This window comes from Barbatula barbatula (genome assembly GCF_947034865.1).
Source record: "Barbatula barbatula genome assembly, chromosome: 11".
NCBI classification, from domain to species: Eukaryota; Metazoa; Chordata; class Actinopteri; order Cypriniformes; family Nemacheilidae; genus Barbatula; species Barbatula barbatula.
The window spans coordinates 8,642,193-8,670,178 of NC_136774.1; the positions used below are offsets into that span (position 1 = coordinate 8,642,193).

At 39.5% G+C, this 27,986-nt stretch overlaps 3 protein-coding genes across 8 annotated transcripts; 2 read left to right on the top strand and 1 right to left on the bottom strand.

Annotated features, from left to right (window-relative positions):
- Window positions 1-186: 186 nt before the first annotated feature.
- adamts13 (ADAM metallopeptidase with thrombospondin type 1 motif, 13) lies at window positions 187-14,038 on the top strand. 4 transcript variants are annotated; one of them, XM_079468384.1, is made up of 31 exons: window positions 187-388; window positions 692-758; window positions 881-1,149; window positions 1,565-1,727; window positions 2,055-2,188; window positions 2,327-2,410; window positions 2,509-2,633; window positions 3,108-3,254; window positions 3,332-3,466; window positions 3,561-3,711; window positions 3,815-3,919; window positions 4,158-4,309; window positions 4,382-4,445; window positions 4,938-5,064; window positions 5,230-5,378; window positions 5,876-5,996; window positions 6,094-6,174; window positions 6,264-6,445; window positions 6,518-6,662; window positions 7,230-7,359; window positions 8,047-8,226; window positions 8,306-8,501; window positions 8,578-8,686; window positions 8,761-8,890; window positions 8,988-9,173; window positions 9,401-9,605; window positions 10,043-10,403; window positions 10,622-10,768; window positions 10,837-11,013; window positions 11,153-11,334; window positions 12,658-14,038. In XM_079468384.1, the coding sequence occupies exons 1-31, from the start codon at window positions 308-310 to the stop codon at window positions 12,829-12,831; spliced, it is 4,659 nt and encodes a 1,552-aa protein (XP_079324510.1). In that variant the 5' UTR covers window positions 187-307; the 3' UTR covers window positions 12,832-14,038. The 4 variants fall into 4 exon arrangements, with proteins under 4 accessions (XP_079324510.1, XP_079324511.1, XP_079324512.1 ...); XM_079468385.1 differs by having other exon boundaries at window positions 8,991-9,173; XM_079468386.1 differs by having other exon boundaries at window positions 10,043-10,274; window positions 12,658-13,105.
- On the bottom strand, window positions 13,065-23,288 carry LOC306900985 (carnitine O-acetyltransferase). The gene is made up of 14 exons (XM_079468388.1): window positions 22,889-23,288; window positions 21,868-22,146; window positions 21,376-21,494; window positions 20,601-20,654; window positions 20,342-20,507; window positions 19,903-20,077; window positions 19,504-19,682; window positions 18,262-18,362; window positions 17,618-17,737; window positions 17,274-17,396; window positions 15,155-15,290; window positions 15,005-15,067; window positions 14,547-14,684; window positions 13,065-13,843 (listed from the first exon to the last, which is right to left on the bottom strand). Exons 1-14 carry the CDS (start codon window positions 22,913-22,915, stop codon window positions 13,628-13,630), a joined length of 1,896 nt encoding a protein of 631 aa, XP_079324514.1. The 5' UTR covers window positions 22,916-23,288; the 3' UTR covers window positions 13,065-13,627.
- Window positions 23,280-27,964, top strand: timm17b (translocase of inner mitochondrial membrane 17 homolog B (yeast)). Of its 3 annotated transcripts, XM_079468390.1 has the most exons (9): window positions 23,280-23,696; window positions 24,193-24,292; window positions 24,393-24,456; window positions 24,679-24,807; window positions 25,101-25,211; window positions 25,347-25,394; window positions 25,464-25,544; window positions 26,755-26,972; window positions 27,105-27,789. In XM_079468390.1, the coding sequence occupies exons 1-8, from the start codon at window positions 23,671-23,673 to the stop codon at window positions 26,775-26,777; spliced, it is 582 nt and encodes a 193-aa protein (XP_079324516.1). In that variant the 5' UTR covers window positions 23,280-23,670; the 3' UTR covers window positions 26,778-26,972; window positions 27,105-27,789. The 3 variants fall into 3 exon arrangements, with proteins under 3 accessions (XP_079324516.1, XP_079324517.1, XP_079324515.1); XM_079468391.1 differs by lacking the exon at window positions 25,464-25,544 and having other exon boundaries at window positions 23,283-23,696; window positions 27,105-27,788; XM_079468389.1 differs by lacking the exons at window positions 23,280-23,696; window positions 24,193-24,292; window positions 24,393-24,456; ... (2 more) ...; window positions 25,347-25,394; window positions 25,464-25,544 and adding an exon at window positions 25,911-26,387 and having other exon boundaries at window positions 27,105-27,964.
- The last annotated feature ends 22 nt before the right edge of the window (window positions 27,965-27,986 follow it).

Sequence of the window (27,986 nt, forward strand, 5' to 3'; positions counted from 1 at the left end):
TGGTAGCAGTCACTTCATTCCCAGCAATGTCCCAAATCATTAAAACAGCCATTGACGAAGACCCAACCACACTTGTTACCTTCTACACAGAGCGTGGTGTGTCAACAAATATTTTCTGTTATTTATCAACTCAGTTTCTGGAGGTTCAACCACGCGTGCCGATCAATAACTTTTGTGTTTGATCTTTAAGCGCATTGGTCAACAAACAGGTCGACTACTTTCAAATTCAAAGGTTTGTCTAAGTCAGATTTGTGGCGGAGGAACGCCGTCAGTCCTGACATTCGTTTTATTCCTCTTGTGCTCGAACATGGAAACTCTTGTACGGATCTTTCTAGTTTCAGGCTTGTTAGGAACAACAGCTCTTATTTCTCAATCAACTTTGCAAAAGGTATGAGCTGGTATGTTTGGATCATATACATTTATAACATATTATTTGAACAAGTCTCAAATATTGAATGATTATTATTTATTCTATAGTAATAAATGATAACTTATGTAATAATAAAGTGTATTTTAATGAGATATTCACAGTATTAAAACTTAAAATATATATTATTAATAAATTGAGTCATAAATTAGTTATAAACTTTACCATGCAGTTGTGAACATTTTCTCTGTGAAATAGCTATGCTGTCTACAAAATGTTTTAATTTGAAATAAAAGCTAATTATGTTTTATTTCACTTCTCAAGGGTTTCTTACAGTCATTGAGACCACAAGATTTATTTTATTATTTTGATACTATTTCCTCTAAATCGGGTAAGTCTGATTCAAATATATTGAGTAATATTAAATAGTGTACCAATAATAAAGAGTCATTAGGTTCATACACGAGCCAATAAGATGACAGCATGATGACATTGGCAGCATGTTTTGTTCAGTGCCTCAGTTTGAGCTGGTGTGGGTGAATTGCCGGAGGAATGAGTCCATCAGGGGGCCGTGGAGATGCTCCTTTGATGCCCAGAAAGAGAGTTTTGAGCTGGGACAACACAGAGGCGAACCCCCTTTGTCCTGTCCCCCGACTCTGGAGATGATCATTAACTCAACGGTCAGTGTGGTGAAGAAGAGGGACGATATGTGTTGTGAACAGTTGAAGTTACTGAGACCTCCAAACACAAGAACTCTGCTCCCGGTCTGCCATGGGAAACTGGTAATAATCGCGTTCTTTTCTTCTGTCATACCATATATTTGTAACTCTTTGTGCAATTGTGGGGTTTAAATCTCATTTATTCTCCCCTACTCTTCTTCGAAACCTGTAAATCTCTGTCTGCCGGGGAACACAAAAAAAGATATTTTGAGAAATGTCTCAGTGGTTTTGTGTCCATGCAATGGAAGCCAATGGGGTCCAATGTTATTTGGTTTTCTGCAGCAGAAAAAAGTCATTGAGGTTTGGAATGACACGAGGTGCCAAACCTTGTTTGGGTGACAAAAAAAGCTCTGTTTGATTCATATGTGGCCCTTGTGTTGAATAGATTAGTACTGGAGGATGTAGCCCCTTTATTCATGTGGTTGGGGGTCTTACTCTGGTGGCCTGCATGTCTCTGCATGACTGTATTTTTTCCTAGCAAGGTCTGATACAGTCAGGGGAGAATAGGCTGTACATTCGCCCGATGCTTCAAAAACACATAGACAGCCTGAAGGACTTTACTGCGGATATACCCTCCGGTGTACCTCACCTGCTACTAACCCATACTGTACCCGTCAGGACACGTCTAAAACAGCCCAAGAGTAAGTGACCTTTGTATGAGCCATAAAAACAGTGTACAGAGGACACACAAGAGAGAGATATGGGCCATGAATAAACAAGCGCATGTACAAATGTGCTACGTACACCAAATTATATGCAAGAGATGTGTTTATTTATTTAAATAAAATATAATGTACATACTGTAATGCTAATTGGACATGAATCATATAAATGTATTTTTGTTTTAGCTGAGGTGCCATTCTTGTAAATGTGCAATTTTAAAATTTTCTACCTTAAATCCATAAAATTACACATTAAATTCTGTAAATAATTACTGTTATTAATTGCATAGTGCTTTTTAATTTTAGGTCAGTTCAGGTTACGGAGAACGGCTCAGGGTTCACAGGTCACACATCTGGAACTAGCAGTGGTGGTGGGTCCAGATGTCTTTAATGTACATAAGCAAGATACTGAGAGATACATCCTCACCAACCTCAACATTGTAAGTGTGCTTTAATAAACATTCGCCATGACAGACAAGATATTCTACAATGCAAGTAATGCTGTAATATGTACCATGTTTGGCATACATAACAATGCATATAGGCTTAATGTATACAAATATTTTCGGAACTCACAGGCCTCTGAGCTCTTGAGAGATGTCACCCTCGGTGCCAACATCAGACTTCATCTGGTCCGTATGGTTATTCTTACAGAGCCAGAGGTAGGAAAGCACTGTTTTAATTCTCTGCTGTCCATCACAACCACTATATCAATACACACAGACCGTTTGATGAGTCTGAGACCTGTTTAAATCCACAGCCAGAGATCCAAATCTCTGAAAACATCACCTCTTCTCTGAAAAGTGTGTGCGAGTGGGGTAAGAAGGTCAATCCTCATGCTGACTCTGATCCTCTTCATGCAGATCTGCTGTTGTATATCACCAGGTGCGGTCTGAAACCATATGGAGCACTCTTAGCTCAATTGATGTTTTAATGGTAACAAATAAAAAATGTGCCTTTTTGAAAAGTAAAACGTCGGGTCAAACTAAACGTTTGGGATGTGTATAAATACTTAACTCTGGTTTGTATTATATTATTATATTCTTGTATTAAACAGTAAAACTAAACAAATAAATAGTATACAAAAAATGTTTATTGAGATTTTACTATAGTAAACATTTCTTTTTGTTCTTTTTTATTTATATTTTGCGATTCTTTGGATTTGGAAACCTTGCAATACTTACAAAAACGTTTTGCCTAACATCCTTTTTTCTCATCAACTATTTTGCTTTTCAATAGTTTAGAGTTTTGCAAATATGTGTGTCATTGTTCTGATCCTATAGGTAATTTTAAAGCTGTCTTTTTTTGTCTCGCTCACATTTAGTTTAGCTTTGACTAAATTCTTTTGACGTCATCCAGGTTCGATCTGGTGTTACCCAATGGGAATAAGCTTGTGAGAGGTGTAACTCAGCTGGGCGGAGTCTGTTCCACCCAATGGAATTGTGTGATTTCAGAGGATACAGGCTTTGATCTCGGCATCACCATCGCACATGAGATCGGCCACAGGTACGCTTAAAGGCGAATTCATTTCAAACTGTAAACCATTAAAACATGATGAACAAAGTAAGTCACTTGTTTTCTAGTTTTGGCATAAATCACGATGGACTAGACAACACATGCAGCTCAAGTGGGTTTATGATGGCATCTGATGGAGGTTACAACAGTGTAGATCTCACCTGGTCTCAGTGCAGCAGAGCTCAGCTCCACAGCTTCTTCAGGTGTTACTCACTGAAAGCATGAAGCCCATGAATCTGTTCGTCTATTCTCATCTATCATAGTGGATAACATGTCTGTATGTGTGAATGTGTGTAGTGCACGTAAAGCAGAATGTGTGAAAGATGTCCCGGTGCTGGGAGGCTCGGTTCAGGATTGGAGACCTGGTCTCTATTACGGAGTGGACGATCAGTGCCGTATTGCATTTGGCAGTTCGGCAACTGCTTGCTCTTTCACTCATGATGATATGGTGAGTAAAATGAGAATGATAAGAAATTAATCATTTCTCAGAACCTTAATAGTTGTATTTGCCATGTTTATGAGTAAGTGTGCTGATGTTTTACGTGGTCAAGGCAACCTGCCGTGTCCTGTCCTGTCACATAAACCCGCGCGAACGCAGTTCTTGTACCCGCCTGCTCGTTCCTCTTTTGGATGGAACAGAATGTGGAATCAATCAGGTAATAAACTACTAAAAACATTATTTTAATTGTATAATAAGTTTTTATTTATTGCATTATCTTTATTATGTCCATGTAGGTCAGTTTTTTTATTATATGACATTTATTAAGTAGTTTGTATTTGAGTTTATTTGTTTTCGGTAACACTTTACAATAAAGTTGTTTGTTGTTATTGTTTTCTATTTAAATAATGTCATATAATCTTAGTAATCCAAACCATTAAATCCATGTTGCTCAGTGGTGTTTCAAGGGTCGATGTGTATCTCCTTCGTCCTTGGGCACCTCCATGATGGTTCATGGTTCCTGGTCTTCCTGGTCTGATTTCTCTCCATGTTCACGAACATGTGGAGGAGGCGTCACCCACCGCAAGAGACAGTGTAACAACCCCAGGTGCGTGAGATAAAGGCGAAAGGTGCTGTATTTGTTTGCTGGTGTTTGTTTCTTGATGTTTTTTTATTTCAGACCAGCCTTTGGTGGTACCGTCTGTAAGGGTCCTGACACAGAAGCTGAACTTTGCAATCGACAGGTAGAGCCTCAACCTCATCTTAAGCAAATAAAAGATTGCCGCATTTATACATTGTGGTGTGGCTGTAGGTTTGTCTGCTGTTTCTCTTTCTTTTTTAAATGTATATTTATTAGTTGGCAGAATCCAGCAATGTTCCTTGCAATAAAACGATGGCTTTCTTTCTTCTGAAGAACACAAAAGATGATATTTGGAGGAATGTAACAGAAAACCCTTGGTCCCCATTGACTTGCATTGGTTTTGTGTCCATACAATAGAAGTGAATGGGGACCGAAGGTCTTTGTTTACAAACACCCTTCAAAATATCTGCTTTTGTGTTTTGTAGAAGAAAGAGAGTCCTACAGGTTTTGTAAATGGTGACAGAATTTTCATTTTGGTGTGAGCTATCCCTTTAAGCGTCTCGTGACCTTGTTGTAGCATGATACTTCAGGAAAACCTCAAGAAATTTGATTCATCATAAAAATAAAGTCACATAAGTGTTATTGTTTGTTTCAGCCATGTGAGACGACACAGCTGGAGTTTATGGCGCAGCAGTGCTCAGCTACAGACAAGCAGCCTCTCTCAGTGTCTGTAGACTCCACTTCAGTCTACACCTGGATCCCAGCGGTCAGCTACAGCTCAGGTGCATGTTACCATGATTTAGTGTATGGATCTGGTCTATTGGGGAAGTTCTGGGGTGGTAGCTCAATATGATGTCTCTGTATATCACCTAGCATCATACATAATGACAATTTTCAATTTGGGGACAGAGAAGAGAACTGTGCCAGCTCTTGTTCTCTTGTTTCAGGTGACTCTCAGTGTAAACTGATGTGTCGCTCACGGGAGCAGGACTTTATGGTGAGTCGTGGATCTCAGTTCATGGATGGGACTCGATGTGAAGCCGACAAATCGACACCGCCTGCTTCCGTTTCTGCCTGTCTGGGTGGAAAGTGCCAGGTAACGGCACTATTGCATTTGTTTAAAACAGATTTTTTAAAGGGTTTACTTGTAAAATATTTGGGAAATCTATTTCATTACATTTTTTTGTTTCGTTTTTGGCCACCTTTGACGACTATAGTAGGAAAAATTGCTTTCGTAATCTCTTTGTTCTGTTGAACACTAAAGAAGATATTTTGAAGAATGTAGGAAAGCTAGTTCTGGGGCACTTTTGACTACCATTGTCATTTTTCCTAATAAGGTTGGCCAAGATCTGTTTGGTTACAAGCATTCCTCCAAATATCTTTCTCTGTGTCATCAGAACAAAGAAATGTATGTAGATTTGAAACAACTCGAAGTTGAGTAACTGATGACAGAATTGTTATTTTTGGGTGAAAAAAGCTTTCACCTCTCTATCGCCCTCTCTTTCTAAAACATTAAATTGCAGGTTAAAAACTTTCCTTTGAAACCAATATACGCATGAGTTTTGATACTGTTTGCTTGCAATGCTCCACTAGCCGTTTGGGTGTGATGGAGTAATGCATTCTGGGAAGGTGGAGGATGAATGTGGGGTCTGTGGAGGCAACGGCTCCACCTGTCAAATATTCTCAGGCACCTATACAGGTGGAGAGGCCAGAGGTAAGACTTCACCCGGCTGCTTCTGAGTCACACTCGGACAAGTTTGTTTCATTTTCTGCTTTGGTACAAACAAAATAACCTTCATTTTCGTTTCAAGAGTACATCACATTCCTCACCCTTCCAATGAACGCCTCTCAAGTACACGTGATTAACAAGAATTCAGTTTTTACGCATCTCGGTGAGTCTCTGAGTACAGTATCATGTATGTCGTGGATATAGTTTCAAAGACGATATTAAATGAAATGTCCATTTTTTCTTTTCTTCAAGCGGTATTGTTAAACGGCAAGTATGTGGTCTCAGGAGATGAAAGTCCAGCGATGAGCGTCACATACCCCTCACCTTTGGAGAAGAGCCCCATACGTTATCACTTATACCTCACACCTGACCATCTACCTCATACTGAAGAGCTGATCATCTCTGGACCGGTCACAGACATAATCCTCATACAGGTGCAAGACTGACTATGAAATGACTTATTTGACCATTTAGGAAAATATTGAGAGTTTATTTGTATGGTTTAGGTGTATTGTAAATATGGGAGAGAATATGGAGACCTCACCAGCCCGAACATCTCGTATAGGTACTACTCCTCTAATACTCTTTCTGTGGCTGCAAAGGGCAGATGGTCCACTTTCGTATCTCCATGCTCGGTTACCTGCGGCACAGGTAATAAAGGATCAGTAACAAAAATATGTTGTCATTATTTGTTATTGTTACTTGCTAAAGGAACCGTTCACCCAGAACAAAAAACTACAATAGTAGGAAAATGCCAATGGAAGTCAAAAGTGCCCCAGAGCTTTTCCCGTTCCTACGTTCTTCGAAATATATGTTTTGTGTTCAATAGATCAAATTAATTTACAAAGCAATTTTTGGATAGAACAAGCATTCTTCCAAATATCTTTTTTGTGTTCATCGTAACGAAGAAATGTGTGCAGATTTGGAACAACTCGAGGATGAGTAAATGATGACAGAATTGTAATTTTTGTGTGAACTGTTCCTTTAACATAATTAAGCTTCAACTTCATTGAACAACATGAAAACGTGTTGTTGCCAAAGTTCTATTAGCTAAAAACAGCAAAAAGCAGAACAAAAGCATTTACAAATATTTAGAGCACAAAAAGTCATATCAATGTAAACACAAGGCACAGTAAGCAAGTAAGTAGTAAACACAAGGCACAGTAAATGTAAACTATGCATTTATTGTTGTCTGTTTGTTTGTTCTGTCTCTCGCAGGAATCCAGAAAATCAGTCAAATATGTGTGGATGTGAACACACATGACCGTCTAGAAGATGAGTTGTGTAGCTCATCCTCTCCATCACCACATTCTCTGCAGCCCTGCTTCCTCCCAGACTGTCCATCCAGGTACATCTCGGAAACAAATGAATGTAATTGATCACGTTAATCGATAATAATCTAAATAAAATGTTGACCTGATTGGATGCTAGATAATGTGATGAAATAATCCGATCAATAGAAAAACGTGCATAACCTTAATCGGATTCAAGACCTTTGCACACATGAAAAGTTTGTCTTCATTTTCACAATAAAGATTGAATTTACTAAATTGAATTGAAATGTCTAAATTGACTGGATATTCTTCAGGGCCTTTGTTCCTTCAGTTGTGTCATTTGGTTTAATGCTACATTTTATTCTCTGTAAAGTCAGTAACATGATGTTATGTCAATATAACAAAACCAAAAAACATTGACATATCAATATAGCAAAACCAACACCAATGCTTTCTCTGGTATTCTTTGGTTTTGGTGCTTGTGCAGAATTTTATTTGTAAACGAATATCTAAATTGAATTGCAATGTTTAGGGTAAATTTTATATTTATTCATTTATTCGTAATACAGTTAATCTGGGGTTGATAAAAACGGGTTCATGTAAACATTATATCAGTTTCTCTTGCCAACATCAGACTGTTTCATAAGTAGAAGAACAAACTATAGACTATAGGTGCTATACCAAAAAATCGCCAAGTTTAGCTCTGACAACCGAAATAAAAAACGGATGCTTCAATGAGCTTCATTTGTTGTTTATTGAAGATGGGAGTTAGGTGAGTTTGGACCTTGCAGCGCTCCCTGTGGTGTGGGAGAGCGAGTGCGCTCTGTGACCTGTTTTCAGAGGCAGGGTACAGTGAATGTGCATCTGCCCGAGTCAGAGTGCACACATGACCCCAAACCCCCAACTACTGAGACCTGTAACCTCCAACTCTGTCCTGACAGGTGAAGTTCAAAAGCATCACTTTTAGATTCGTATATAGTTTTATTGTCTCCCCATGTATATATGTCCTGTGTGTTATAGGTGGCAGGTGGCAGAGCCAGGTGAATGCTTAGCTGTGTGCGGACCAGGAGTGGCCAGGAGAACGGTGTTGTGCGTCCGCTCTCACCGCGGGTTTGATTCTGAGGTTGATCAGAGCCTGTGCTCCGAACCCAAACCCTCAGAACACGTTCCTTGTGTGGTGGACGTGTGTCCGGTCGGATGGGACACAGAGAGAGACGTATGACAAAATACATTTAGTATTCCCTCTGGTTTGCAAGAACCCACATAACGTGATCATGATATATCCAATCTAGATCCAGATGACCCATACAGATACCCTTGGTGTAATGCCCCGGTCCAGAATGGTTCCCGTTTATGTTTGGAGCCCTGTGATTGGCCAGTGCTCTAAGACCTGTGGGAATGGTAAATGTGCTACTACGGAAATGAATATCTGACCTATTATCGCACACAAAATGACACATTCTACATCTGCGCAGGATCTCAAGAGGTTTGGTTTTCTTGCGTGGATCACCAGTCACGTCTACATGTCCCAGAATTCCTTTGTGATGGTAGCAACAAACCGGAGCCTTACAACCAGTCATGCAGCCAATCACAGTGTCCTGCAAAGTAAGCATTGACTATACTCCACTTTTAGTTTTTTAGATGTATAAACGGTATAAACTTACACACGATGAGCACATACGCATGTTGTGTATGTGTACAGTAGGTGGGGCTACATACAGGGAGTATGCAGTGTGTCTTGTGGCGGCGGTGTGGCGAAGAGAATATTATATTGCTTTCAGGAAGGAGATGGAAACAAGCCATTTGTGTTGGTCGGGAAATCTGCCTGTCAAGCTGTACCCAGACCTTCGGAGGTAGTGGAATGCAATACTGAAGCCTGTCCTGCTAGGTATATGACATTCACATGCACACATTCTCTTGAACATATGACTGAACATATGAACAGACTCACAGGAGTGAAACCATTGTTCTCAATAGAATATTCGACCCCCATTGACTTCCATTATATGGACACACAACCACATTTCTCAAAATATCTTCTTTTGAGTGGGACGAGGTCCAGAAATGGGTCGAAGGTCTTATAATATAATGTTAATTCTTGTCATTCGTCTTTAGGTGGCAGGTTGGAGAGCAAGGCGTGTGTTCTGTGTCTTGCGGGATGGGTGTGGCGGAGAGGAGGGTGCTTTGCGTTCAGTATGTGGGGGGTGTACAGAGGGTCGTGGAGGAGAACATGTGCGAGTCCGCAAAGAAGCCTCCGGTTACGGCACCATGTTACACGCAGGCCTGTTCTTTCCAGTGGGACGTGAATGACTGGAGCGAGGTACAGTAATGTGCAAACACATTTGTCACTTTAAGTAGATGCATTATGATTTTTTAAGTGATTTTTCACCCAAAAAAGACATTTATGTCCTTATTAACTTGTCATTTCAAACCTGGTATGACTTTCTTCTGCAGAACTCAAAAGAAGATATTTTGAAGAATGTTGGTAACAGAACAATGGCAGTACCCATTGACTTATAGACACAAAACCAATGCAAGTCAATGGGTCGTTGTTTAGTTACCAACATTCTTCAATATATCTTTGGTTGTGTTCTGCGGAAGACAGAAAGTCAGAGAGGTTAGAGGGTGAATAAATTATGAAAGTATTTTTATATTTGGGTGCACTGTCACTTTAAATCACAATGTTTAAAACGTAGTTACCCTATTAAAATGATGATACATCATTCAATACACAATGTGATGTTTTCCCTAATGCAGTGTTCGGTGTCATGTGGTTATGGAATCCAATCTCGGACGGTGTCCTGCATGAGCCCGTCCAGCCCTCTTCCCGTTAGTCCGTTTCTTTGCCTCCACTTGCCGAAACCCATCACCATCCAGGCCTGTTACAGCCCCGATTGTTCCTCATCTCAGAGCGCCACACCAGAGCCTAAAAGCACCCGCAGCGAGCTCTCAGAGACCCAGGGAGGAGAGAGGGCTCAGAAAGCCCCCGGTATACCTACCGAAACCACACCGGCTTCTTTTCAGAGAACCAATAAGAAGAAAAGTTTCTCGAGAATTGTACCTACAGTGCCAGTGATGAGAAGCACGATGACCACACCGACCGATCCACCACAAACCAGTTAGGTGTCCCGTGTACAGCCAAGTTTAAAAGGGACACGTTGTACGGTTTTGTGGCTTTAAATGTGGATCTCCCCATTTGAAACAGTGACATGCAATAACAGCCAATCAGAAATGATTTGTTTGCTAATATACTGTAATGTGTAACGTATGACAATGAAGGTACAATTCACCATTCATGTGCATTTATGTCGCATAAACGTCTCGTTCCTTGATCAGGCTTCTGTGGGCGTCTCCTTCTTCAAGACTCTGGAACTATCGACCTCCGCAACGTCACTCAGACGAGGTGCATATTTGCTATTGGTCGGCCTCTCGATGAGGTTATTCAAGTCAAAATAGTTTCCAGCTCTCTTAACTGCCAGCAGAGTAAGTACCAACCATTTACCTCAAGACGTAGGGATTTTAAGGAATAAGATATATTGTGTTCATTCTAGAGGACAATGTGGCCCTGTTCGACCGACTCATACTGATGCGTCTGTGTGAGAGGACTCATGGTAAAACAGTGAGGTCACGATCCAATGTTCTGTTGGTTCGTCAAAGCCGTCTGACCCCTGGCAATGGAGTGGTACTATTTTATCAGAGCGTAAAGAACAAAAAAAGCCAACATGGAGGTGAGTGCATGCCATTTGTTCTTAAAGAGACATACACTCATTTTTTTCAATGAAAAGTTCTTTGAAAGTACATACTCTGGCTGAGAAAACGCATGCAATTAACATTTGAAAGCATAAAGATTTGCATGTCGCCAACTAGAGTGTGACGTTCAGCTGTTCTCTCCGTCTGGACTCATCGAGAATCCGATCAAGAGTTCAGCCGCCTCTCTCTCCAACACTCGGAGCTGCCGTGTGTTTATTGATGCACCTCCTGCTATGAGTATTCAAATCAGAGCACTTTCTGTATTCAACAAGACAGACACGAACTCCACATACATACTGGTGAGTCCTAAACATGTAGACGAATAAAGAAAATACAGCAGAAATTGTATGGCGGTTGTTTATTTTTATGTAATATTTTATACGTCTGTGTTATCTTATTGGTAAAGCTGCCACCATGTGACCTGCGTCAACATATAGACGGTTTCAGCGCCAACAACATGAAAAACATAATGTGGCCCAAACGAAACTTCCGGTGGACCACTGCAAAGAATCAATAGCTGTTAACTATTTTTAATATAAGGAATATACAATAAAATATGAAAATAAATTCATATAAATGTGTGTCCGTTGAAACCGTCTACTCCCGTGGTTCTCAAGGGGGCCGGGGCCCAGAAGGGGGCCTCAAGTTCATTTTAAAATGAGATAAAATTACTATTGAAAAACAGTTTTAAAACTAAGAAACAAGATATTTTTTACTATGAGAAGGGGGGGTTGTTGAATACAATGATGGTCCAATGGAGTCAAAAAGGTTGAGGACCCCTGATCTACGCAGTAGTTTTTTGTTACTGCTATAAGAAATTCTCTTTAAGGGTTTAACTATCTTTTCTATTTACATTTTTAAGTAAAATTTCAGTTTATTTTGCAGTGATACAATTTAATTTTTCAATCAAACTTTGAATATTGCCAAAGGTTTATAAATAATGAATCTTAATTGTTTTTTTGCAAAAATGTTGTGATGTAGCCGTATATGTGAACCAATGTGTATGAACTGAGCATACACCCATAGTCTTAAGTCTATAAACCATCTTGGTCACCATTGACTCCCATAGAAGGAACAATTGCTTTGTTCTGTTCAACCCAAATAAAGATAGTTATAAGAATCCGAAAGCAACACTTCTGGCACTTTTGACTCAATCTTCAGTTTCGTCAGATCTTCAATGGCCACCATCTTTAGAGCCAGCAGATGCCTGTCTATAGCTCGCCTGGAAGAATTATATTGTAAATAATGTCATGGCAGGCATGGCACAAAGTGGAGTAGATATTATATATATTATAGATAATATATTATCATTTAATTATTTCTAAATAAACCACCAAGAACTGTTTGGTTACAAGCATTCTTCCAAATATCTTCCTCTGTGTTCAACGGAACTCGAGGGTAAATTAATTGTTTATATTTTTGGGTGAACTGTCCCTTTAAGTTATTAATGTTTTATTTACTTATGTTATTAAGTTATTTACTTTTATGTACAAGTGCTAAAAATGCTAGCAAAAGTAAACGGGTGTACGGGATTGTATGCTGTATGAAAAGAACACAACTCATGTTACAGCTGTTCTTTGATGTTCTGGGATTTTATCATGAAAGCTTGTTTTCCTACCCAGATTCGGGATGTGGATGCCTTAAAGACGACGGTTTTCAGAGGGACTCAACTCTTCCTGTGGAGCTCCTCAGGAAGCCGAGCTGAAGTTGAATTTCACGGGGAATATCAGCAAACCAAGGGGACGTTCAGAGCGGAGTATTCACATATTAGCACATTTGAAGACGAACTGGTGTAGTTTTGCTTCTCATTTGTAGACCATTCAAGATATTTGTAGTGTCATAATTTAGTCAATAGTTGAAAGAATCGTTCCAGTCAATATGGTTTATTAACTACATCAAACATATGTAGTTTGATTCTGAAGTATTCTGTCTGGTTTTGTCATCTCATTTACCAACGATTTCTACAACATTATGTTTGTAAACTGACTGATAATCGAAATGCACAAATAAATAACCTGAACAACACATCTAGAAATAATAAAACTATATTTCAGAGGTTTTGCACAAATTACAACCTACTTTGGACCTACTGCATCTGATCCTCCACCGGATCACATCAAAACTTTCTCAAACCTAGATTTTATACAACTGGAACAAAAGACAGCATTTTTAGTTCTGTTGTTCATGTTTGTTTATGGTTACCACATGGCCCAAAAAAGTATAAAGCCTTTGGCTTAAAGCTAAAGTAAGAAGTCATATTTGTGGAGAAGTTTTTAAACAATCTTTCATTGGCAAACAAACTGAACCAATACTGCTGTGTCGCACTGATCGGGATGCTCAAACAAACAGAGCAATGTTTTCGTAGCACCAGAGAGTATCTGGGAGAATGAGCTTTAAAATGGCTTCCTTATTGTCTCTGTCTATTAAGCTGCGATAGATATTTTAAGATCCAAAAATGACACACAACACCTGTAAAGATTTGTGACACTAGTATACGTCAGGTAAGTGATACTAAAACAGGTACAAGCCACACTCCAAAGGGTTTTGTCATCAGTCTGAAGATTTGTCAGTTTCGTTCTCCGGTATGAAGTGTCATTCACTGGCCTTAGACACCTGCTCCATCAAAGTCTTCATATCCAGAAGGGCATCCTCTAGAAACTTGGACAGTTTAGTGGCGTTGGTTTCCTCGCAGCTGTTGAAGGCCGTCACAGCAAAATTAATATGGTGGTCCATGGGGTTGTAGCAGACGCCGTAACCGTCAGGAACCATGGGGCCAAAACACATAACGCAGTCTGTCTTTGATCCAACCTGGGCAAAAAAAAAAAAATAGGAACAGAACAGCCATTAAAGTTCACATACGAAAATGCTATATTAAAGAATATTGGGTAGATTTATTCGATTTGCTTTGTGATAGGAATGAAAATTGATACAAACAAAGACTCCAGCAGTCATGACAAATAATGTCTGGAATGATTCTCTGTATGTGAAATAAATTTTACAGACAAAAATATGTTTTGCCGTTGAATTAATGTTTTTTTTTTTAATTAATGATGAAGAAAATATATGTATAACAGTGAACTTCTTCACACAGAACACAAAAGTACATATTTTGAAATGCTGGTCCCCATTGACTTCTGACACGATGGACACAAAACCAATGCAAATCAATGGGGATGGACGGTTATCTATTTCCAACATTCTTCAGAATATCTTCTGAAAGTCCCACAGGTTTGAAATGACAAGAGGGCGAGTAAATAATGATCGAATTTTCATTTTGAAGGTGAACTATTGCTTTAAAATGATTTACAAAACAAACTGTCATAAACAACAAACTACCAAAACAATTGCAAAAACGATACCAAGCCAGTTACAATCCTTTATTGTACTGGATCTGAAGGATATTATACATTTATTATAGATATGATACAGTCCCTGGGTTTATTAAGAAAAATGAATGTCATAATTTGAACCAAAAGGTGATCATGACTTCTAGAATTTGGATGGTACAAACCTGGCTAGTGAACAGATTAAAATGTGAAGCCACGGCGAAGGACGTGTCCATGAAGATCTCGGGTAGAGACGTCAGATCTTCGATGGCCACCATCTTTAGACCCAGCAGATGCCTGTCTATAGCCTGTCCATGGATCGCCTGGAAGAATTATATTGTAAATAATGTCATGGCAGGCATGGCACAAAGCGGAGTGCTTTTGCTTTATAGATATTTTAAGTTTATTCTTTCTAAATAAAATCCTTATTTGTGATTCTTCTTTTAAAAGAAGCTATGCTGTGTTTGAAATAAAGCTTGATGAAGTGGTAGCTGTGGATGACGAAAGCACATACTGACCAATTGATATCAAGGACTAGAATGATCCGTATTATAAAACAAACCAGTGCAGAACAATTAGATCGTATTTCATGAGCGTTTTAGTTCATCTCAGATTTGTCATGATCCTACAATGAGAAACTCACCATGTGCGTGTGCTCTCTGTGGACATTGATGGCTTTTTCGAGCAGCATGGCCTTCTCACTAATCTGTAAACAGGATTGATAAATGAATTGATCATGCATAATTGTCATATATTAAACATACTCGGATCAGAATGCTGCTAAAACTCTCACAGGTTTTGATGGGTCGTCCATGGCTAGTGTGAACTGCAGGGACTCTGTGGTGGTGGATCGAATGGATTCCGTCCTGCCCAGTTTAAACATGCGCGTGGAGGCGCTCTCAGAGGTTGGACAACACGTCTGATACAACCTAACACAAGCACAACATCAATCAGCAATAAAATCTGCATCTTGAAAGGCGACTTGCATTTTGTGCCATTTAACAACCTCACAGTTCACCAGGCCTTTTAGTTTAATACAAAAGTTAGTTATTTAGATACTTGTTTTCCTGCCTTATCATGAAGGTGTGTAGTATACAGTCAAAAAGTCAGAACAGCCATACAGTACATTTACATTTAGTCATTTGGCAGACGCTTTTATCCAAAGCGACTTACAGACGAGGAAACATTGGAAGCAATTATAACAACAAAATACATACGTGCATCAAACTAGTCCATTAAAGTCTAGCACAGTATACAAAGCTAAGAATAGTGAGGCTAGTAAGTGTTTTTTATTTATTTTTTTAAAGAAGGAATGGGAAGAGAATTAGAAAAAAATCAATCAGCGACGTGTTGACGGAAGAGATGCGTTTTTAGGCGTTTTTTAAAGATGGCAACCGAGTCTGCTGATCTTGTAGCAGCTGGTAGATCATTCCACCAATGTGGAACAGATCCAGAGAAGGTACGGGAGAGTGACTTTTTTCCTTTTTGGGATGGTACCACTAGTCGTTGTTCCTTTGCAGACCGCAGTGATCTGGCAGGAACATAGATCTGCATTAGCGAGTGGAGATACGATGGTGCGGACCCGGCGGTGGTCTTGTAGGCCAGGAGCATAGATTTGAACTTTATGTGGGCGGCAACAGGGAGCCAGACAAGAGCCTGGACTAGGACTTGCATAGAGTGCTCCGATAGGAAAGGTCTAATTTTCCTAAAGTTGTAGAGGATGAATCTACAGGACCGGGTGGTGCTGGCAACATGACTTGTGAGGTTAAGCCGATCATCGATTACCACTCCCAGGTTTCTGGCTGTGCTGGACGGTGTAATCGTTGATGAGCCTAGTTGAATAGCAAGGTTGTGGTGAATCTTTGGGTTGGCTGGGATCACAAGCAGTCCCGTTTTTGCAAGGTTTAGCTGCAGCTGATGATCCTTCATCCAAAGCGAGATGTCACTCAGGCATGCGACCGTCGGATCGTCCGGTTGAAATGACAAGTAGAGTTGTGTGTCGTCGGCATAGCGGTGATAGACAGTAGGTAAAGTTAAAGATAATATAAAAATTTAAATGTTACAAAACGTAATTTCTTGAGATGTAGTAGTAATTGAAAGTTTAGCGTTATAGCCAATATCATCTTATACCTAAACAGATCATATAAGGCTAATTTGTGGGGAAGAAATTAAACAAGCTTTGTAAAGAAACCAGAAGAGTAATATCCGGTCGTGTTTTTATCTAATAAACACCCATATTTACTGGCCAAAAACCCTCCTTTTCCCACACAGTGTTATACAACCGGAAATTACTCTGCCAACTCTGGCATCCCAAAAGCTTACCGGCGCCATCTTGTGCAACTAGCGAATAGTCCTCTCCCTTATTGCCACAGCTAGTGCTTATTTGTGCTATAAAACTTTGTATATGCATAGAACTTAGGAAATCCTTCCTATTATGTCCCTAGTATTTCTTAATAGCTAAGGGATGTTTATTTTGGTCCTTGGCATCTGATATTGCTTGCACAATAAGTCGATTTCTTTCTGAACAGTATAGCACTGCTTCACAAGAACATTAGACGTTGACAATTAACTGCATGCAAATGCCGTACATTATGAAGAATTAAAGGAGCAATGTGGAGATTACTGGCTTACTCCATCCGTTGCTTTCGAAGCACTACCGCGGCTGACACAGACCTAAGTTGTCATTTTCTTTATCGAAGGAGATAACATATATTTACGAGTGGTTGGTCCGTTACTGTAGAAACAACATGGTGAATTCCATGTAAAGGGACCCATGGTGTATGTAGATAGAAATAGCTCATTCAAAGGTAATAAATCCATAACATCCGAAGACAGTTATATTATATTGCACACAGCATCATTTATGAGAGGTGAGCTTGTCCCACAGTATGTCACTAGAATGTCAATCTCACCTGTAGTAGGCCAACTGCAGAGCCATCTGAATGAATGCGTCTGGACTCAGTTTATGAGATTTGGGGAATTTTCTTCCATAGTGTGTGAAGTTGAGCACTCGAACGTCCAATTCGTGCACCATTCTGTTCAGAGAGTTAAGGGAGTGTTTAATAACAAAAGTAAGCTGGCTATACAATAGGCTATTTAATATTGTTTCCCCTTTAACGTTTTTGTCACACAATTTCATTTGAAACGTCTTACAATGCATTTTTATCAGTACGTGTGTTCAGTGCTTTACCAATTGAACTATATGAACACATAAAACATGTATAAATGTAATGAGAATGCTTTCAAATGTCCTCACATGTTCATGTTCTGTTTGGCTTTCTCAATGTCCTTCTTGATTTCAGGCGTGATGTTGAATCTGAGCTTAAGTGGCATAGGCAGTGGAATCATGGGAGTTCGTACCATCTCTGTCTTCTTCCTGTTAGCAACATGTTACACATTTCTGAACAAGAACAAATCGGCTCTTACAAAAGCATTGTCACTATTCATTAAACCCTATTCAATGCCTTGTCGTCCTTAGATGACAGTCCCCCCCCACTTAAATGACAGTTTCTTCACAAAACTATTACATTCTTAACACAAAAATATGTTGCTTTGGATGACCGTGAAGATAAATACACAGGGATACAAAACTATCCCTTTACATTGTCCCTTTCATAAACTTTAGTCACAAGAAGTGCTTGCTTTCTATATCTGGTTTTGACTGCTCAAAACACTGTAACGTTTGCCTCTTTATCGCCATCTCTGTTTGAGATTTAAAATTGCAGGTAATTTTACACACAGATCTTTAGGTGGGTTGAAGTAAAACTTTTATTATTATAACTGTAAGGAGGAAGTTGTCTGTTTTTTTAACTTTTTTTCTGCAGATTTATGCAGAAATGTTGCCCAGGAGATGTGAATGGGCTGCTGTCACTCACAAATTGTATGATATTATGTCCTTACATATAGTCAACAACATGGTCCACCAGAAAAACAACAGGCGGTCCCTCAGCTGGTGCATGCTCATAAGTGAGTCCACATGATCCATCTTCCCCAACTATGAACTGAATCAGAAAAATTCAGTGGTTTAGACCAGATCCAGATGTATAATGTTAATGGGGATACTTAACTACCAAATCAAAATCTCCCCATGTTTTACTCACCCTCAAGGCATCCTCACTTAATATGACTTTCTTCTTGAAAAATAATGCAGTCTGAGTTATAATACCACGTATCATTTTACTTTCAAGCGGTAGAATGGGAGAGAATGGGTGTTGACTTTTTGAAGCTGCAAAAAGTGCATCCATCAATCACAGAACTGCTCGACACAGCCCCGTGGTCTTAACAAAGGTCTTCTGATGCGAATCGATGCGTTTGTTTAAGATAAATATTCATATTGACAGCCCTATTCACGGTGATGTTAAGCTTCGGTCATCTCTCGAATGCGTGTGAACAAGAGGCTTGTTTTCCCAGGAGATGACGCAGGCGGTGACGAACGCTGCATTTTCCGTTTTGTTCCAATAGTATACCGTCTGCTCTGGCGGGAGCTTTCGTCACAATTTGCCAGAAAAACAAGACTCTGCTTCACCCGCATTCGAGAGATGACGGAAGCTAGACATCAACAGTAATAATGCATCGATCCGCTTCAGAAGGTCTTTGTTAAGACAACGGAGCCGTGTCGAACGGTTCTTTGATGGATGGATGCACTTTTTGGAGCTTAAAAAAATTGCCCCCCAATTCACTCACATTCTACCGCTTGAAAGAAAAACGATGAATCTATCATAACTCCGACTGCATAATTCTTCAAGAAGAAAACCATATTCAGTTAGGATGCCTTGAGGGTGAGTAAAACATGGGAAAATGTTGTTTTTCTAGTAAAGTATCACTTTAAGCATGACTTAATATCTGTAAAATTAATATGACATGTATCAATAGCTATAAGTACAGTGCTTAGTAAATTTATCAGACCACCACCATTACCAAATGTTAGGCTTGTGCCACAGCCGTAGTGTAACAGTATTGGCGATTACCAAAATCATGTGTGAATAAAGACTATTTAGTTGTTTCAGTTAGTTTTTTACCTAATAAATGAATTTCGTTTCCTAAAATATTTGTATTTTCTCTTTATTATTACAGGTGGTCGCCTAAATCTTTTAAGCACTGTACATGAACGTTTGCTTATGTTTTTGTGAAAGCTCCAGTAACCTGCAGCGTTTTATCGAACCATCTGTTGCCACTGTTCCAACGACTGCCTCCCCCGTGAAGCATTTGAGCAGCCACCTTGTTGTGATACATCTCATCTGACACCCGTGGCTTTGGAGCATCAAGACACACCATGAAGATGCTCTTCTGGATGGCCCGCACTGACTCCTTGTTTGTCTTGTCTAGAACAGTTGAAAGATAAGTGGAAAAGGCACAAAAGTAAACCCAATATAGTTAGACAAGGTTCTGATTTAATTCGCAGCAACCAGCCACTGGAAAAGTTTGTTTTCGAGTTTCAACGTAGAGCCATAGATCAGAGCAGATTTGATCTAACATACTGTTGACCAGCGCTCACCATTTGCATCAAGCTGGAGTCCAGTGTAGACACAGTGCAAGACTCACCCTTGATAAGGTTGTTGTAGGCTTTGCCCCAAGTGTTACGATGGTTGGAGGTCAGAATGCCAACCGGCTCTTTATTGGTTTGAAGGGAAGTGTTCCAGATCTTCTCCAACTGAACATAGATCTGATCTACCGTCAGTGGTGAGCCGTCGCTGTTGTACACATCCAGAACAAAGTACTGAGGAAAACAATGAGAGACAAGGTACATGGAGGGCGAGGGAAACATTTACCTTGTTCTATTTGGTAACAATTATGTTTTTCATTCAAATGTGAAAATGTGAATGTATTTTAGGAACCGTTCATAAATGAACATATGATGGAATAAGTCAACTTTTATCACTTTTCATACAGACACACGACTTCAGAATTGCTGACTTAAGTCAAAACTGGAGAGCTCTCTGATGTTTTTATTTGGCTGTATCAATATAGCGTGGTGAAGCACCTGAAAGTTGTGGACCACCGTGATGTGCGTAGGAGAGGTCTTTCCAATAGCGTAATTCAACACAGTGTCCCTCTTGGGTCCAGGGATCCGACACGACGACAGGACTTGATAATACTGGTCCATGCACAGGGGCTTTCCACCCAGATATTCCACAGGTAATGTTTGACTGTGTCACGGATCATATCAAGCTCCATCAAAACAGGCGATCGGTTTGCACACTTTCAATTGCTTCGCAAAAATATGCATAATCACAACTTACCTATCAATCATGCGTTTGAAATCCAAAACTCCAGCAATGAGTTTAGCAGCAAACCTGTGAAAATAATACTGTGAGATTGCAACAAATAAAAAACATCAACAATTGTTTGCACCAAAGTCATCCATGAAACATTTTGTAATCCCATACTATGAATATAACAGAGTACACCACTGGGTTGTGTAAACAAACAAGTCAGTGGTGGCCAAGAACTGTTTGTTTACAAGCATTTTTCCAAATATATTTCTCTGTGTTCATCAGAACAAAGACATTTATACAGATTGTAAACAACTTTAGGGGGGGTGGGGGAAATAATGACAACATTTCTATTTTTGGGGTGAACTGCCCCTTTAACAATGCCATATATGTCTATATATAACCTGTCACTTTACTGCACGGCAATCTAAAATGGGAACAGGGCAGAATCTGAAGTCCACACAGTTCTAAAGAGCACATCCCTTTGGAAAAAAGACATATGCCAAAAATAACCGAGCAGAGAGAACTCTGACTAAAGGTCGACATGAAACTTAAAACCCTAAATCGAACCTCTCCAAATTATTTGGCAACAAATCATTTCATACGCTTTGCTTTTTAATTATATGTTTACATATTATGCATGACTGATGACTAAAAGGTTGCAGGCTCACTTTTAAAACTATTACAATTGTACCCTTAAGAAATATTTTTCATTCACATTGCTCCATGGGGATTCTTCCAGCAATAATTTGCATTTGTGTTCCATAACCACATTAGAACACTGCAACATTATAATGCCCACCTCTTTTGTCCCTGCCGATCTTGGAAGTGCATTCTGGGTAAGACAACCCCAGGGCTAGTGTACATCGCCACTGGCATTCGAGAATCCAGGTAGGCTGACTGCATCCACCAATCAGAGAGCTGGATCATACAACGAGAAGGCATATTTGGGAGGAATACTTATGAGTGGCCCGTGACTATGCTGGCTGGACTATCATATATTCGAGTTTAATACATGCATCATTTGTCAAATGTTCTGTGATTTAATTAACAGATCATACAAATAAGAAGCATCTCATTTTTTATATAATATGTTTGTTATACGTCAGTGCAAGTTGTTTTCAAGACACCTTCAAAATGCTTAAGCCCTGTCTGGGAACCACACCTGTGCCAATTGTTAATGACGTCAAAGCCTAATTTTAAATCTTTTTGATCAAGAACGCAAGCTTTAGAAAAGTGCTGTTAACTTAAAAAACAACACCCTTCCACATGTTTCGGGGTAACCGACACGCACCCAGTTTTCAGTCTTGCGCGCCCTTCGCTCGAGGCTCTTCTGCAGTCTCTCACCCACACCACCCGGGAGCTGGAACTCCTGCACGAGCTCTCGGGTGTGCGCCATCTCCTCCGGGCTGATCAGCGGCTCGAGCGCGGCCAGGTAGCGCGCGCATGTCTGCTTCAGCGGCGGCACCGGCAGCTTTGGCAGACTCTCCTGATGGAGCAGCGACCGGTCACATATTTGGACAACCGACACCGGACCCAGCAGAAGGCAGGGCTTCACCAGGCCCGTCCTTGACTGGGAACACAGTTGACAATGAACATCGATTATTATAGAACATGTAACACGACACCTGAGCAAAAACAACTAAAAATAAACAATGAGACAAAATTAAGTTTACATGTATCTGCTCTTTATTCATTCATTTATTGAAGTCGTTTTCCACATTTTGTGGAATGCTGGTGTCAATGTCTCGCAATGTTTCTAACCTATTTATGATCATTATGCATGCAGGCTTATTAATGAAGTGAGACGTTCTTGTGTGGTGTGAAAACATGGCACCGAGCACTGAAACTAATCTGTACGATCTAACAATACGATAGTCGAGAGAGAGAGATCGTTAGAGAGATCGTATCGTGTCGTGCAACCATCTGTTCAAACATGTTTACATTTTATTGAACAGATGGTTGCATGACATGATAAAACACGATCTGCGAAGGCGTGACACACAAACTACGTGCCGTACGTTTTTATTAAGCATGTGAATATATAACGTTAGGCCTTGCCTTGTGTGTGCTGTGTCTTGACTAAACATCATTGACAAGATATGTTTGTTGTTGGATTATTCACCTCAGCATAATAAGAACACGATACAGAATTTGATTCCCCGTGTACTCGATCACACGTCAGGTTGTTTATTTACAATGTTGCGATGCACAAACAAGCGGGCACTACAAAGCAAGTCATACATAACGCCATCGGTGCACTTAAATAACAGCCATTATATTCAATCATTGTTTTCCATGAGGATAACACTTACCGCGCTTCGTGTCAAGACGCACAGCATAATTTCACACCAATGATCCGGGACGATCTTCAGTGCCTCGACAACATTTTGCGCTCCAAGGACGAGCAAAAGTTACTGTATCAGTTGCGCGAGTCGTGCATCTTCGCCCTCGCTCGGACAAGATTGACAACTACAGCTAACGTTATACGAGCCTGTGAATAGATTGCACTGAAGTCGAGGAAGCACCGATCTGAAAGGATAACGAAATATGTGACGTGTTAATAAAACATTTTAAAGATAATAAGATTCGCTGCACCACGTCACGTGTGTGTTATTGTTTAACAATATGCATAGACTAGATAAGCGTACGTGTGTTCAGATGACCGCTTAGATAAATAAATATTGCCCTCTGTCGGCCTATACCGACGTTCGCAACGTCATTCGAAAGCGACTGTCAACTCATCCGATTTTTATCTCTTTTATACGTTGTTTCGATGTTTGTGGTGGTTTGATTTCATTGTAAAATCGAGACTTCATGTTAACGTTAGGCCTATGAGGGATTGAGCAGGCAAAATAATGAACCACGGATGTTTCCCAGTAGCATTCGGGGTGATTTAACTGGGATTTCTGTGCTAGAGCACCGTTTGTATGTCAGGCTCAAATCCCGTACAATAAAATGATCGTTTCCATGTATAAATGTGTAGCGTGAACTGTGAAACATAAGCCGACGTGAGATTTGAATGCGGCATCTCCAAACTGACTGTCCTGTCACGGAGAGATTGCGCAAACGCGCACTGACGTCATAAGGGGTTATCATGGAGGAGTATGCCCGTGAACCATGGTAATGTAAACGTTTTTGACTGTTGTCTTTTTCCACTTGACGGTTCAGAACTATAGGTCGTGATGGGGCACGGATCTTATTGAACCTGTTTATATTTATGCTAGTAGCACCGTGTGCCAATCTTCCGAACAGTTGACACTTGTTGATACATTACACTGAGCTCAGGGTAAACAACAACGTATCAAGAGAGATCTCCTCTAGCACAGAACAGCAATGAATTCCAACGACTCCCATCATTGACAGGCTTAAAATAGCTGACATGAAATAGTTTTGCAAATAAGAATGTTTTGGTAATTATATGCATGCACCTCTCATGAGCACAACTGAAACTACACGGACAAATATTTGTAGTTAATAAAAATTATGAATGTATAATGTTTTTGTACCTTTTATACATTTTACATTTAGTCATATAGCAGAGACTTTTTAATGATGTTGTCCACGTGTTGACTTTTTAATTTTTATACAACAACTTCTTGTCTGTAATTTTTTTAAGTCCATGGAGGATTGTTGATGACTGTGGGGGTGCCTTTACAATGGGGGCCATTGGAGGGGGAGTGTTCCAGACTGTTAAGGGATTTCGGAATGCTCCTGTGGTGAATGCTCCTTTACTGACATCAGGAAATTGTTGGTCTCGTCCTGTTTTAAATATGTTAACTTATAGAGTAATATATTCACACATGCATTGTCCTTTAGGGTGTACGACACAGGCTAAGAGGCAGCGCAAATGCAGTGAGAGTCAGAGCACCGCAAATTGGAGGTATATATTTTATTATTTATATTTTGTTTATTTTTTATTTTTGTGTTTATGATTTTCCACAAAGTTGAAAATATAAAATCACACACACATTTTCTTCTTTTAAGTAAAAATAAAATCTATAAAATAAAATCATGCGCACACACACATATATATATATACATTTATATATACAAACACATTATGAGAATAAAAATTCTTACCTAGGATTTTCTTCTCTTTTAGGTAGTTTTGCTGTGTGGGGTGGATTATTTTCCACTATAGATTGTGGTCTGGTGCGTTTGCGGGGTAAAGAAGACCCTTGGAACTCCATCACCAGTGGAGCAATGACTGGAGCTATACTGGCCGCACGAAGTTAGTTTAGTACCGTGGTTATTTTAAGCTGGATCTTGTGACAAATATCTATGACATTATTAGTAGATTTTTCCATAAACTAACAGTGCTACAAAGTGGCATTTAGAGAACTAACCACTGGAAATAATAACCTGACAGTATTCTGTATACATACAGTACATGCAACATCTTTAGACGTGAGTGTTTTCAGATCTATAACATTTTTTCAGTGATAAAAAATATTCTGAATTGTGAATTTACCACTATGTCTCTAAATCACGAGCGTGCTGATTAAAAATGTTTTTGCGTTTCAGGTGGTCCACTGGCTATGGTGGGCTCTGCAATGATGGGGGGAATTCTTCTTGCTCTTATTGAGGGCTTTGGGATACTCCTTACTAGATACACAGCACAGCAGTTTCAGAATTGTAAGTTACACAGCTCAGGGTAGATCTGTTCTGTGTGGCTCATTCAGAGAGCTGACCTGCTTAAAAATAGAAAAGATAGGTGATTCTGAAGTAATAATATGATCTTCACCTTCTGCATCTTTCTTCCTTCTGTAGCGAGTCCCTTTGTGGAGGACCCGAGTCAGCTTCCCCCAAAAGAAGGAGGTGGAGAAACCCATGGTTTTGGACAGTATTAGTAAAACAATTTGTCGACTGTGATATGTTCTATTACAGGCTGTGAAACAATTGACGTCTGTTTAGAAGTTAAGGAGCCAAAGTTGGGGAGTACTGACCTGAATTATCCTGTAAACTCAGGTGCAAATATATGTTCATTTGTAGTATTTATAAATTGTAATATGCACTTTGGTATTCTCTTATATTGCTAACGGAAAGTGTGTCGCATCCCTTCAGTCAATCTTTTTGTTTTATACTTACAGTATTTGAACATTGTTTTAAAAGGATGAAAAGGAAAATATTGAAAAAAACTAAATAATGTAAATGAGCAATGCATGGCTCATTTATGACATAACAAATGAGAACTTCTGCAGTGTCTAATTGGGACTTTAATGAATAAGCACCACCTTCACTAATATCGAAATTGACATAAATGAATGTATTTCTTTATATCCCTATATTGACGACCTGCAGTTAAAAGAGACACGTTTGAAATAGATATTGAACAATTGTTTGTCTACCGAATTAATTAAACTTTTGTACCGATCGGCCTCCTACACTCGTCATTGTGCGTTTTTAAATCATTTATTTGAAGCGCTACAGTGAAGACGAAAGATTCTGATACTAAGGTTTAATAAGACTCAAGACTATTATGTATATTTGTGTTCCTCTTTATAGAAAATGTCCAGTAATTAAACCGAAAATACGGCATTTCAAAACTGACAATGTGCGAGATCTACTTGGTTTCCCGTGCGAAATCACAGCCCGGTGCATGCTGGGAAATGTAGTCACAAACAGCGGAAAAATGGTGGACATGCAGCCTCCGCCTTTTAGAACCGTGGACGATTTTCTCTTGTGTTCCGGTCGGTTTTCCGTGCCTGATGTCCGTAACTTGGAGCGCTGGAATAACCGTATCATAAACAACTTGCTGTATTACCAGTCAAACTATTTTGTTTCCGCTGTGGCTTTTCTGGTTATAGTCGGGTGAGTGACGTGTTCCTCCATTCATTGTTGCGTATTTCCAACTATAACCAATACGGGCAAAAGCGCTTATTGTTATTATTTACGTTGAGCAAACAAAATAAACAAATACAAATACTATCTAAAGTTAAAAGGCCATTGCATTATTACAGTCGCGATGAAGTATAATAACAATCACTTGCTGACAGACACATAGTTTCAGTTTCTAATAAAGCAAATAATGTAGCATTTCTACTGTACTGGAAGTTACCATTACTACTACCCACAAGCTGCCAAATAAAGAGACTTTCTAATACCTTTTCCTTATTTATAACTTTACTGTTCTTTATAACATAACTGCTCTTTCATCACTTTGTTTGATGCCATATAGGTATTTCCAGCCACTCCAGCTGATTCTCGGAGCAACTGTTGTGGTTCTTCTCTTTTTGGGGTTTGTCTGGGCTGCGGAAAACAAGGCTGTGGTCCGAAGATTCAGGAGGAATCACCCGTCCCTCTGCTTGGCCGCAATCCTGGGCTCCAGCTACCTACTTCTGTCTGTCTTAGGAGGGGTGGCTGTTTTTCTTTTTGGCATCGCCTTCCCCATATTAAGTTAGTATCTGCTTCAGGGGTTTTTATGTTAGTAACTTAGTTTATTTAACACGTCATGAAATAGAAATACTGCTCTATTACTATTTTTGTGCTGTACACTGTCTAAGCCCCATTTTCCCTTTCTCCCTTCAGTGATTCTTATTCATGCTTCAGTTAGACTCCGAAGTCTTAAGAATAAACTGGAGAACAAGCTGGAGAGTATAGGACTGAAGAGGACTCCCATGGGCCTGTTGCTGGAAGCGTTGGGACAGGAACAAGAAGCTGGATCATAGCTGTGCTAACTCTTTCCTGGACGCTTCTTGCATGTCTTGAAAAAATATTCATGAATTTGATATTTTGTTGTATTAGAATCTCAGGTATGCAAGGTCAGATATGAGGGTTTGATGGAGTATAAGAACTGCCTTGGAAAGTGATTCAAGGTAAAGTGTTAAAGAGCAAGTGTGGGAGTTGAACGTGAATGAAGGAAGGATACAATTGTTTCATGGCCTGGAGTCGAGGTTTGCAGGAAAGGAAAAGAATGACATTACAGATACTTAAACTTTCCTCGTTCCGTCATACACCGTTGCCAAACTTGAAGACAATGAATTTCTAAAACTAATGGATTCCTGAAAGTAATTCAAACATTCCATGCATTTATGTGTGCATACAAAGTGCTTTATGAATATATTATGTTCTGTATTACTATATCTGCTTTATGTTTGCCTTTATTTAACACATTTTTCAACTAATGCACGCCATATTTAATGTTTAGCATCAACTGCCTTGTAATCGAACTGATTATAATAATAAATACACGTTTGTGCATGCTTTTTCTTTTCTGCGGGGGCGCTTTGTCTTTGCAATAATCTTTTTCAGACAACAATTTTGGTTTCCCAATAATAACCAAATGGAAAACAAATAAGGTTATGTGTGCATGGTAAAACAATATGTTGGTTTTACTTTGTACTCTCTGGAAACGTATGATCTAAACGTTATAAATACACCTTAAATCAAATACATTTGGTTAACGCACTG

Excerpts from the sequence above, each read along its gene's own strand:
- adamts13 (XM_079468384.1), top strand. The coding sequence starts at position 308 with ATGGAAACTCTTGTACGGATCTTTCTAGTTTCAGGCTTGTTAGGAACA. Across the intron at positions 389-691 it reads CTCAATCAACTTTGCAAAAG|GGTTTCTTACAGTCATTGAG; the intron begins GTATGAGCTGGT and ends TCACTTCTCAAG. Across the intron at positions 2,189-2,326 it reads TCCTCACCAACCTCAACATT|GCCTCTGAGCTCTTGAGAGA; the intron begins GTAAGTGTGCTT and ends CGGAACTCACAG.
- LOC306900985 (XM_079468388.1), bottom strand. The coding sequence starts at position 22,915 with ATGCTGTGCGTCTTGACACGAAGCGCG. Across the intron at positions 21,495-21,867 it reads CGCGCAAGACTGAAAACTGG|CTCTCTGATTGGTGGATGCA; the intron begins GTGCGTGTCGGT and ends TGTATGATCCAG. Across the intron at positions 20,655-21,375 it reads GATCGGCAGGGACAAAAGAG|GTTTGCTGCTAAACTCATTG; the intron begins GTGGGCATTATA and ends TTATTTTCACAG.
- timm17b (XM_079468389.1), top strand. The coding sequence starts at position 26,056 with ATGTATATTTGTGTTCCTCTTTATAGAAAATGTCCAGTAATTAAACCG. Across the intron at positions 26,388-26,754 it reads GCTTTTCTGGTTATAGTCGG|GTATTTCCAGCCACTCCAGC; the intron begins GTGAGTGACGTG and ends GATGCCATATAG. Across the intron at positions 26,973-27,104 it reads CATCGCCTTCCCCATATTAA|TGATTCTTATTCATGCTTCA; the intron begins GTTAGTATCTGC and ends TTCTCCCTTCAG.